General features: G+C 52.5%; 1 protein-coding gene across 2 annotated transcripts in view; it reads left to right on the top strand.

Annotated features, from left to right (window-relative positions):
- Nucleotides 1-12,114, top strand: part of CNTLN (centlein) — a 2,346,865-nt gene that overhangs the window by 735,755 nt on the left and 1,598,996 nt on the right. For both annotated transcript variants that reach the window (XM_069625978.1, XM_069625977.1), the window contains exon 8: nucleotides 808-970. In XM_069625978.1, the coding sequence (XP_069482079.1) occupies nucleotides 808-970 (163 nt within the window). The remainder of the gene's footprint in view (nucleotides 1-807; nucleotides 971-12,114) is intronic.

Here is a 12,114-nt window from a genome sequence, read left to right as displayed (position 1 = left end):
GCCTGATCTGCGCAAATGACCTCTTCCAGAACTTGGAATTTTGTCTACTTTTCAGAAATGTATGCCTTTCTGTCTTCCCATTCAGCTTTCCTACCCTCCTCTTCCATTCCATCCACGCATGTCCTATGGGAAAAAAAGGGAAACATTGCCTATCTCTCATAAAACTGATGGTAACCTTATAGAAATATGTTCTTTTAGTTTCCACTCAAACAGTTCTTGAAATCCTGGAGAATGGCGAATTCAGAACAGCAAACCATTCGTTCCTAGCTCTGACAAGGAAATAAAACACAGGCTTCTTTGTACATCATTTTATTGGCATTTTCTGAAATAACACAAAATGTGCGCACTTATTCGTTATTTTCTCTCACCCACCTACAGCAAACTAGGTTTCCTAGGTGGCGATATGACAGCCTATATGTGGGAGGAAAAGGGGCCACATTTGGCCGACATATCTCTTGTAACAAAATAGTTACAAGGGATTGAATGCGACATACCGAAAACCCTCCGCAGTTAAGGGGTTAACTTGTAATGTTAAGTACCTTCATCCACTTCGACTTGTCTTGCTTTTATTTAACTTTGAATACATTTTTGTCCATGGTTTGGGGAGCATGATCCTAAATTGTTTCAATACAGAGCAGCCTAAAATGAAACATATTTTGTCTTAATGCTGCTGGTCAAGCAGGTATAAAATAACAGTTTTCATTTCAGAATAAAGATTATTTTAAATAATTTCACCTACATGTTAAGCTAATTTGGTTGAATGCGAAGGTCGTATCTGTTTATGTGTGTATCTTTCTCTTTGCACAGGAAGGAACTGCAGGAGCTGCAGAATCTTTACAAACAAAGCACTGAACATGGAGCACAGCAGGCAGAACTGATCCAGCAGCTCCAAGCTCTCAATATGGATACACAAAAAGTACTAAGAAATCAGGAAGATGCACACACTGCTGAATCCTTGTCCTATCAAAAAGTAGGATTTTCTTGGATAACCTACCACTGTACATTATCTTTAATGTTTATTTATGAAACAGGGGACATGTATGATCAATAGTACAGCATGTATAACACTCTAAAAGTACACTGCTATTCCTTTTGTGGTTTGTTGCAATGAAAGTTAACCAGGTGAACCTACAATTACCTTCTGATGGATGGTTTCTCCCACCAATTCCTTTTCTTGAGTCTGACTTTGTAAAGTTTCAGTCACAGGGGAACAGGTAAGTGAAGCGCGTGAGTTATATTGAAGTTGACCAGATTTATTTCAACACAACCTCTGAAATTCAGCACATTTGGGAAGTCATGATCAGCTTAACTCTGGGCTCTCCCATTCATGTCCCCCATAATGGAATTTTGTATGTTATTGTGAATCCCTTCTGTTTTAATATATATATGCCCTTCGGCTTTGCAATGGGAAAGCGCCGAGTTAAGCCGCTTTTTACTTCCCAAATGCTGTGAATTTCAGGAGTTTTGTTTTGATAAATCTGGTCAACTAAACTTTAACTAAATGTAGTTCAGTAAATTTCAAGTTTGTTTTATACCATTAAAACACTACCAGGCCACCAGCCATGGCCTTTGGCCATGACCAGTGACCACAGCCTTTGTCCATGTCCACTATACATGTAGTTCAGGCACACTAGCCTGGGCCTTCGGCAGTGCCAACTCTATATTTTACAACACTACAGGCCACTAGCCATGGCCTTCGTTCGTGTTCACTGTATGAGCACGTCCTTCGGCTGTGTCCACTATAGATGTTTTTCGGTCCTGGCTAGTGAGCAGAGCCTTAGGCCGTTCCCACTCTGCAGTTTAAAACACTACCGGGCCACTAGCCATGGCCTTTGGCAATGGCCAGTGCTTACCTGACATTAGCTGTAAAAATCATTGTTTAATTACTTACCTTTTTTAAAAACATTTCCCCCATAACAGTGGGTACAATAACTTTCTGATGTTTGTTAATCTGCTTAGAATCACATGCTGTGCATATAGTCTGACATCCAGTGGTCACCGCAGAGTATTGCATCTTTTCTTTCAGGGACCGAAAGGGGACGTCGGCATAGTTGTGTCTGTAACACTATCCCTTTAGTGACGTGCAGTGTACCTAAAATCCCTCACGCGCCGAGGTCCTTCAGATTGTTTTTTCCGCCCAGAATACTGGTCGCCTTAAGCAGAGCTCGTAAAGAGACATTGCCTTTGTCCCTTCGACCTTTGGTCGAGTTGTTTAAATATTGTCTTATAAACCACCCACCGGCCCTCTGTTCGATGGCTGTTCCGGATCTCCGCCGAGACAAGACTTTCGACGGACAATGATCCCATCGGCGCTGCCGACCACATGGCCAGGCCTTCGAGGCCTACACAGTAGGGAGAGTGGGGTCGGGGTGGACATGTCTGTCTCATACTGAGAATGCCTTTCCCTTTCTCCTACCTTTGCTTTTCGGTCATCGTCACTGGTAACGTCCTCAGCTATGGAGAGGACTCCATTTAAATTTTGCCCGGGTTGTAAAGGCAAGTTCCCATGGAAAGATAGATATAAGCGGTGTAACCGCTGCTTACCCCTCGAGCACGACAAGGTTGGTTGCGTGGCCTGCAAGCACCTCTGCCCTAAAACTCTGAAATAGTGCAAGGTCAAAAGGTGGGCAGCCTATGCGATGCCAAAGGCTGATTCCTCGCCCACCGCCGCAACCGCTGAATGTGACGAGGGCGACAGTGACGACACAACCTCCGCAATGGAGGTTGTAGACCTCTCGACGGATCGCTCTCGCTCCGCGGCATCTATCCCCGGCCCCGATTGGCACGGCTCTGGCCCTGCCTTGGGGGATGTATACCCTGGAGACGCTGACGGACAATTACACGTCGCAAAATACACAACCCCCGGCCATTCCTCGACTAAGTCAAACAAGGCCTCTGCGCCAACGGTCCCCGCCGATCGTAAGGGTCGGCAGCCCTCCACGCAGCCGCAATCGCGCCTAGCGACTGAGCCTATATATACTAAGGGCGCTACCCCCAAAGTATCAGGCGCCGGCGAGACGCATCGAAAGAAGGCGTCCGTCGACGGTAAGGTTTGGCCTCCGCCAAAAACTCCACTCGATCAGCTCCCCGCTGGGAGGATGGTCGCCGAGAGCATTGCGAGAATCGTCTCCGATGATACTCAGAAACGGCAGGCGAAAGAATCTCTGAAGCCTACTGAGAAGGCAAAGGAGATGCCGAAACCTAGCGAAGGTGCGTCAGGAGCGTCTGACCCCTTCCCTAGGTCGAAGGAGAGACTCAGAAACACTCCTCCACCGGTAGGCCCACGAGAAGGTTTCTCGGATGGCGACAGAGGTTTTTTCTCCACTTTTTGTGGGAGAGATTGCGACATTTAGAGGAGGAAGAACAAGTTTTTCCACCGCGAGACCCTTTTGGGTCCTCCCATTGGACCAGGCAGAGATTTGAGATCTGTATGGATAGGATAGATAGGTTTGTATCCTGTTCTGACCTGACCACACCTAGAAGGCCAGGTGATGGAGATCCTCAGGGCCCTCAAGCCAAGTTCCCAAGACTTTTCAACCTCCAGGATGAGGAAATTATACTCATTTGACCTCACTGAAGATGACCCTTATGTGGACACCCAGGAAGAAGACCAATTCATGAACTCTGGCAACTTGCAAGATCCTGTTGAGGGATGGGGGTAGACCCTGATACATGTGACGCACAGCCATGGCAGTCTCCTTTGTCACCTGACCCTAATACTGTGGATTTAGCCTCCCCACAGTCTACTCCTGTTAGGGAGCCTTCGCCTGTGGACGATCAGCCCACTTTTAATGCCATGCTACGCAAGGCTGCAGCACACTTTGAGATCAATACAGGAGAGACTACCCCCGAGATCTATTTTGTGGAAAAAATTATTAAAGAAAATCCACTGACTAGCCAGGCCATTCCTCTCCTCGCCTCCATCAAGAGGCGCCTCGTGCCCTCTTTGTCTACACCAGCCTTGGTCAGGGGTGTTAACCCAAGGATTGAGAAACTCTTCAGCCCCTCCCCTCTGATCCTCTATATATTAGAGGTCACTCCATCCCAGACTCTCTGGTGGTGACCACCACGAGGAAAAGGGGTGGGGTTCCTCTATCCACCAGAGAAGCACCCCCTGATAAGGAAGGAAAGAGGTATATGCACTTGGGAAAAGGGTTACGGCCTCGGCGGCTTTCGCTACGCGTATTGCCAACAATACAACCTTGTGGGCCAGTTACGCTGATGCCCAGTGGGCCCTGTTACGCGATGGCCTACAGGAAGTTCCTGAACCACTTCGCACCCGTCTTTTGGCCACAGTTACCGAAGGCACCCTAGTGAACCAATGCATAATTAAAAACACATTGGATGCTGCGGAAACGGCTGGGCGTTCCCTGGTCCAAGGCATACTCCTCAAAAGACATGCATGGCTTAGAAACTCAGGTTTCAAGCCAGAGACTCTGGCGTCCCTCATTAATAAACCCCTGGAGGACTCCAACTTGTTTGGAAAGGCGGTGGATGTCGCCCTGGAAACAGCAGAAAAGGAACATGAGACCTTAAAGACCTTGGACCAGATCGCTAAGCCCTCCAAAAGGCGCAGATGGGCAATAGATGCCTTTTTCGTGGCCAATGCCAGCCCCAGCAGCAGTATGCCTAAGGCAACAACTGGCCCTCATCTCAAGGAACCAGTAATTATAACACACAGTATGCCCAAAGAGGCCAATGTTGTGGCAAAGGAAGGGGGTGGGCCCTACTCCTAGAGGAACCCAGGCAGCTGCCACTAAATGACCCGAAGATCTGGGTACCCTCCCATGCCTCCCCGGTCGGAGGCCGGTTAACATCCTTTCTCCAGGCCTGGGAGAGAATTACCACAGACCGTTGGGTACTGTCAACAATAGCCCACGGTTACTGTATAGAATTCAGCCGGTCCCCGACATTCAGACCTCCAAAGAGAAGACGTCTCACACCAGAACACCTTCTCATCCTTCTTCAGGAAGTAGAATCGCTGCTGGAAAAAGGAGCCATAGAGGTCGTGCCTCTGTCACAGGTAAAGGAAGGTATTTATTCAGTGTACTTCCTTGTACCCAAAAAGGATCTAACCATGCGCCCTGTATTGGAACTGCGCCCAGCGAACAAATTTGTATAATCTCAAAAATTTCATATGTTGACTCTGCAGGAAGTAATCCCCCTGCTCACACAAGAGGATTATATGGCAACACTGGACATGAAAGATGCATACTTTCATATTTCAATGTTGCCAGTGCACAGGAAATACCTCAGATTCTCCAGCATGGGGTCTGGCATGGATTCACATGCTCATGAATATTCCCCGTCGTCAGGCGGGGAATCCTCGGTATAGAAAAAAATCAGTATCCGTTTCGTTTCTGATCTGTCTTTCTTAGTAGTAACCAATCACTGGTCTCTGGGTCATACTGCCCCCAGCCAATGACTGCCCTCTCCCTAAGCCCCGCCTCTGGCAGCCATCCTCAGATTTTTACCACACGTTCAAGTGTTGGGAGTCCTCGTGCTTTAGCTCTCGAGCTTTGCTGCGTTTTCACGCTTTTTCAAGAGATTTTTCTCATTTTTCGGTTAAAAAGAGCCTCAAGCTCCACCGTTTCTACATCCGAAAACGCTTTTGGAGGATTCCAGAAGTTCCAAGGCCTACCCCGGACATGGCCCAGGAGAAAGGAAGCTCGACGCCCGGGAAGCTGTTCAGGACCTGCCCTGGATGTCAGCTTCAGAATGTGTTCAAGGAGGACGAGCATTCGTTATGCCTCTACTGTCTCCATGAGGACAAGACGCACGTGGAGAAGGACTGTGCGTTTTGTGGGACCATGAAGGATCGCCACCTCCGTCTCGCCAACTGGCTGGAAGGTAGGAGTCTGTCAGGCGAGAAGAAGAAGAAGAAGTCTGAGCGCTCTTCTAAGTCCTGTGAGGGCGTCCCGGCGACGGGGGCCCAACAAAAGGCCAAGCACCGCGAGTCCGCGGGCCCCGGGAGCGCCGAACAGTCGGGCTCCTTGGCTGCCAGGCAGGGCGCATCCTCCCCGGCGCCATCAACCACGAGCCAACGCTCTGGCTCGGGTAAGAGGAAATCCGAGAACCCGGCGAAGCTTCTGGAGAGGCCCCGGTCGATCTCGAAGATTCCGGCAGAGGGGGAGCGAGGCTCGGACCCTCCCCCCAAGGTGAAGGCCCCAGGCGTACAGAAGCTGACAATGGCCTTAATTCACCCTGCTAAGACATCGATTGAGGATGTCGCAGCGGCTCTGGCTCAGCCTGTGGAGGCTACGCTAGTGGAGGCGACCTCAGGATCCAGAGTCTCCCTGCCACCGCTGAGGGAGTCATCTTTCAGGCCCATCGAGAAGACCCCCACGAAGTCCCAGCTGGAAAAGGAGGGGGAGGGGCAGGTGGCCATCGTGGATACGGACACGACCTCTGAAGAAGAGCTCATCGAAGTCGTGGAGGAGGCCCAGCCCATCAGGAGGGATCCCAACGAGGGCGACGACGAGAGCGACGGTATTGCCAAAGAGGTTCCTCAAGAGCCCTCGCGCCAGTCGTTTCCGGTGCCTCAGGACACTTTGGCGGCCATTTTGTCAGCAATTCAGTCCTTATGCTCGGAGATAAGGACAAGGTTGCCCCTCCCCCCCGACGGGGGTAGCTGAGCCAGACCCGACGGGGGAACCGAAGCCGGGACCTTCGGAAAGTCCACCGCATAAGAAGAGGACGACGCATCCTCCTCTACCTCTCCCACCTCTGCGGCCCGCTCCGCCTTGCCCCCGGTCAACTACCCACGGGGATGATACAGGCATGGACACGGCTACGACAGGTACAGATGACGACTGAGGCGACGACGGGACATGTCCCCCGTTGCCCCCTGCTCGGGCGTCCCCACCCGACGAGATTGGATCCTTCCATGCCATGATTTCCAGGGCATCCAAGCTTTTCCAGCTCTGCCCCGAAGAGAAGAAAAAGGAAGGGTTCCTTTACCAACGACGCAAGGCTAAAAGGAAGACGGTCCTCGCCGTACCGCTTCTGGATGACATCTGGGGTGAGGGGCTCTCCCTCCTCAAGAACCCTGCCACGGCGCCTGCAAAGAGGGACCGGTACGAGAAGAAGTACCGGGTCCCCGACGCTGCCCCCTTGTGCCTTTCGGCACAACCTACCCCGGATTCGGTCGTCTCGGCAGCGGCAAAAAAGAAAGCTGGGGGGGCATCGGCCTCGACATCAACTTTCCCGACGGACGGTGAGGGCAGGAAGCTGGACACGATGGGACGACGGGTCATCTCATCCGCAGCGACGACTATCAAGGCAGCCAATGCCCTGGCTATCGTATCCCACTACGAGAGGGAGTTGTGGTTCAAATTCACCCCTCTATTGGACTTCCTTCCGGACGCCAAAAGGGCTGAGGTCCTTGAAATCTTACAGGAAGGTGAGATTGCTTTGGACCACGCCATCACGGTGGCAACGGACATCGCCGACACCGGTTTCCGTCAGCCTGAGACGACGAGGATGGCTCAAGGCGACGGATTTCCGCCAGGATGTACAAACCAAAGTTTTGGACATGCCCTTCAACGGGAACAACCTGTTTGGAAGGGCGGTTGATGAGTCCCTTCAGGCTATCAAGACAGACACGGAGACTGCCCGAGCACTGGGAGTGCTCCAACAACGACGGCCGTCCTTTTTCGGAGCGCCGGAGGCAGACAAGTTGCCTCCAAGGGATCCGGCAGTGGCTCCTCGACGTACCGCCAAGCAGCAAGATCTTCATCTCAGGAGGCCTACAGAGGATGCGGCAAGTCAGGTGGTGCCCGTTGTCGTCGACAGGGAGGTCAAGGAGGCAAGGCGGCCTCCAAACAAGATAGAACCGACCGTGGGGTTGGGCCCCCGCCGAAGCACCCCGGTGGGAGGCCGGCTGACGAGGTTCGTCAGTGTGTGGGAGTCCATCTCCACTGACCGTTGGGTGCTGGACGCCCTGGCCCAAGGGCACGCCCTCGAGTTCCAGAAGTAGTGCCCTCGCGTTCCACCCGTGGCCAGGAAGGAAAATCACGTCCCTCAACTACTGTTGGACGTAAGGGCGATGCTCAAGAAAGGTGCCATCGAGCTCGTCCCAAAGAGGCTTCGGGGCTCCGGAGTGTACTCAAGGTACTTCCTCGTAAAAAAGAAGACAGGAGGATGGCGTCCCATCCTGGACCTGCGACGACTGAACAAGTACATCAAGGCTTAGAAGTTCCGGATGGTCACCCTCCAGCACGTGCTGGGACAGCTGGAGGAGGGCGATTTCCTGTCGTCGTTGGACTTGGAGGATGCGTACTTCCACATCCCCATTCTAAAAAGACACCAAATGTTCCTCAGGTTCGTGGTCCAAAGGCGACAATACCAGTTCAAGGCCCTCCTGTTCGGATTGAAGTCGGCACCCAGAGTGTTCACCAAGTGCCTCGCACCGTTGGCGGCGAGGCTGCGCCTGCAGGGGATCCATGTCTACCCCTACCTGGACGACTGGCTCATCTGGGCAAAGACAAGGGAGCTCGCCGTGGAGCACACTGCGAAGACTGTCCAGCTGCTCACGGACCTGGGGTTCTCCATCAACTTTCCAAAATCCCACCTGGTCCCGTCGCAAGTCGCCCTGTTTCTGGGAGCCAAGCTCAACACAGTGGCGCGGCTGGCCTCGCCGTCGGAGGAAAGGACCAGGATCATCCTGGGCAAGGTGCAGCGTCTCCTGGCCTCGGACATGGCCAGGGTAAGATCTATCAAGTTCCTCCTCAGGATGATGTCCTCCTGCATTTGTCTGGTGCGCCTTTGCAGGCTTCGGATGCGCCCCTTACAAGAGTTGCTCGACGCCCGCTGGGTCCAGTCGACGGGCAGCTTCGAGGACAGGATCCCACTCAACGAGACGTTCCGTCAGGCGATCCGGTGGTGGGGTACCCGCTCTCATCTGCCGGCGGGCACAGGCTTTCAGACCCCAGCTCACCAGGGGACAGTGACGACGGATGCCTCCCTGGAAGGTTGGGGAGCACACTTCGGAGATCTTCACGCGAGAGGCCTTTGGCTCCCGGAGAAGTCCCTCCACATCGACATCTTGGAGCTCCGCGCAGTGTTCTGGGCCCTTAGGTCTTTTCTTCTGTCCCTCAAGGGCAAGGTGGTGAGGGTCTTCACCGACAACACCACCATGATGTTCCACATCCGGAAGCAGGGCGGAACCAGATCCCCTGCCCTATCCAAAGAAGCCCAGGATCTGTGGCATTGGGCCGTCGCCCAAGGGATGTTTCTGGTGCCTTTTCATCTGGCAGGAATAAAAAACACCATCGCCGACTCACTCAGCAGAGAGCTGCGCTTGTGCCACGAGTGGGAACTACGCAAGGATCAAGTGGATCGACTCTTCCGTCGATGGGGCGAACCCCAGATCGATCTCTTCGCGACAGCGACGAACTCCAAGTGCCGGAGGTTCGGCAGCAGGTTCCCCCAGCCGAGGAGCATGGGCGATGCTTTCTCCTTCCCCTGGGACAGCCTATTTCTTTATGCGTTCCCTCCGTTGCCGTTGCTGCTCTGGCTCTTCAACCAGCTCAAGAGGTCCCGGTGCAGGATGATCCTCGTCGCACTGGCGTGGGCGAGACAGATCTGGTTCCCGGACCTTCTGGACTTGTCAGCGTCCACACCAGTCAAGCTGCCGACGTATGTGGATCTTCTCTCCGGAGAAGGAGGCGCCATTCTTCATCACAACCCAGAGTCGCTGAACTTGCAAGCCACCATACTTGACTTTTCACGACACGAGGGTGGTGCTGAGGACGCACCCCTCCTTCATGCCCAAGGTGCCGTCGGACTTCCACCTCAACGAACCCTTGGTGTTGCCAGTTTTCTTCCCGTCGCCTTTGTCGCCGGCTGAGAGGACTCTGCACTCGCTGGACGTAGCTAGAGCGCTGAAGTTCTACGTGGACCGCACAAAGAGTTTTTGGAAGACATCACAGCTATTTGTAAACTTTGGACCTGTAAATCAAGGGAAGGCTCTCTTAAAGGCTTCCATTTCCAGATGGCTCTCCGGCTGCATCATGCACTGTCACCAGTTGGCAAACCGACCGCTGCCCGGCCTTCCGAGAGCCCACTCAACCACAGCGATCGCTGCTACCACGGCGTTCCTTTCTGGTGTGCCCCTGCTCGACATCTGCAGGGCTGCGACGTGGGGGTCGACGCACACCTTCACGAGATTCTACTGCGTCGATCGGGACTCCAGGGAGGAGTCCAGGGTTGGCCAAGCAGTGCTGCGCAACCTGTTCGCCTGAAGGGCCTGGTGAGGAGGTAAGAGATGCTTAATGTTGAGTGTTTTGGTATTGCCTAATGTTGAGCCTGTTGCCACCTCCCGTGGTTGTGCATGTGTATACTGCTATGTATTCTTATATTCATGAGCATGTGAATCCATGCCAGACCCCATGCTGGAGAAGGAGCAAGTTACTTACCTGTAACTGTTGTTCTCCAGCATGGGTCTGGCATGGATTCACATGCAAACCCTCCCGCCTACCCCTCTGCAGCTCTTCACTTGGTCATACTGCCACTTTACGTGCTACCAAATCTGAGGATGGCTGCCAGAGGCGGGGCTTAGGGAGAGGGCAGTCATTGGCTGGGGGCAGTATGACCCAGAGACCAGTGATTGGTTACTACTAAGAAAGACAGATCAGAAACAAAACTGATACTGATTTTTTCTATACCGAGGATTCCTGGCCTGACGACGGGGAATATTCATGAGCATGTGAATCCATGCCAGACCCATGCTGGAGAACAACAGTTACAGGTAAGTAACTTGTTCCTTCATGATAGAAGGCAGACACTATCAGTTCAAACTGCTACCCTTCGACATAGCCTCATCGCCAAGGGTATTCACAAAAGTACTGGCAGTGGCAGCGGCTCATCTGCGCAGGTTGTCAATTCCGGTTTATCCTTACCTCGACGACTGGCTCATAACGGGATTCTTTCGAAACATGCTTCTCAAATACCCAAAAAAATATAGACCTCTTGTTCCACCTGGGCTTCTCCATCAACGAGAAGAAGTCCAGTCTAGATCCCAGCCAGGTCAAGCAATTCCTAGGGGCTCTTACTTCGAACAAAGGACGGCCTCGTCTTCCCCTCCAACGAGGGGGTCCAATACATGCCGTTTCAAGTCCCTCAATATGTAGCCGGTCGAGAGGTGACGGTACGCAAAGCCATGCAATTGCTGGGAATGATGGCGTCATGTATTTACTTGGTCCTCACCCACGCCTGCGGATGCGCCCAATGCAAGAGTGGCTCAACAGCCAGTGGTGTCAGGCCAGCGGACAATGGGACGATCTAGTGGTTGTCTCGCAAACCCTGGTTCTCTCGCTGCGGTGGTGGTCGAGGGAGAACCTCGTGAAGGGGAACTCCTTCACCACCCCCGCAGTGGAAGCTACTCTAACGACAGACGCATCCCTCACAGGATGAGGGGCTCACCTATCCCATTAGACGGCACACAGAGTTTGGACTTCAAGTGTGGCGTCCAACCATATAAACCTTCTGGAACTGTTGGCGGTCTTCAAAGCACTAAAGGCCTTCCAGACACACCTACAAGGAAAGACAATGCTGATCCTCACGGATAGCACCACGGCCATGTATTACCTGAACAAGCAGGGGGGCACTCACTCTCCAGGTCTGTCCGAGCTGTCCCAGAACATCTGGAAGTGGGCTCTCAAACACAACATGTTCCTGTTATCACAACATGTGGTTGTATACGAATTGTTCGTATTACAACTGTTCGAATGACAATTGACCTTTTCACAATTGACCGAATTGTGAAGGTCAATTGTAACATATATGCGGGGGGAAACCCCCTGCAACCCTCACCCAACCCAAACCTGCCCAAAACGAACAATTGTAAACGAACAATTTGGGTAATACCCAACATGTACCATGGGAACTCAATCTGCTGGCAGACAGACTCAGCAGAGACTTCCCTCTACCCACAGAGTACGAATGGTAATTACACGGAGACATTGTCTCCAACGTTTTCGCAGAATGGGGCTTCCCAGAGATCGACTTGTTTGCAACTCTGGAGAACACCCAATGCCAAGATTATGCCTCCAGGTACCCCCAGAACCGATCCAAGGGAAACGGACTCTGGATAACATGGTCAGGGAAATTTGT

Source organism: Ambystoma mexicanum, chromosome 6p, assembly GCF_040938575.1.
Source record: "Ambystoma mexicanum isolate Mex_15411 chromosome 6p, UKY_AmexF1_1, whole genome shotgun sequence".
NCBI lineage: Eukaryota > Metazoa > Chordata > Amphibia > Caudata > Ambystomatidae > Ambystoma > Ambystoma mexicanum.
The sequence above is the reverse complement of the archived record's forward strand: the minus strand, read 5'-3'. Positions and strand labels throughout refer to the sequence as shown.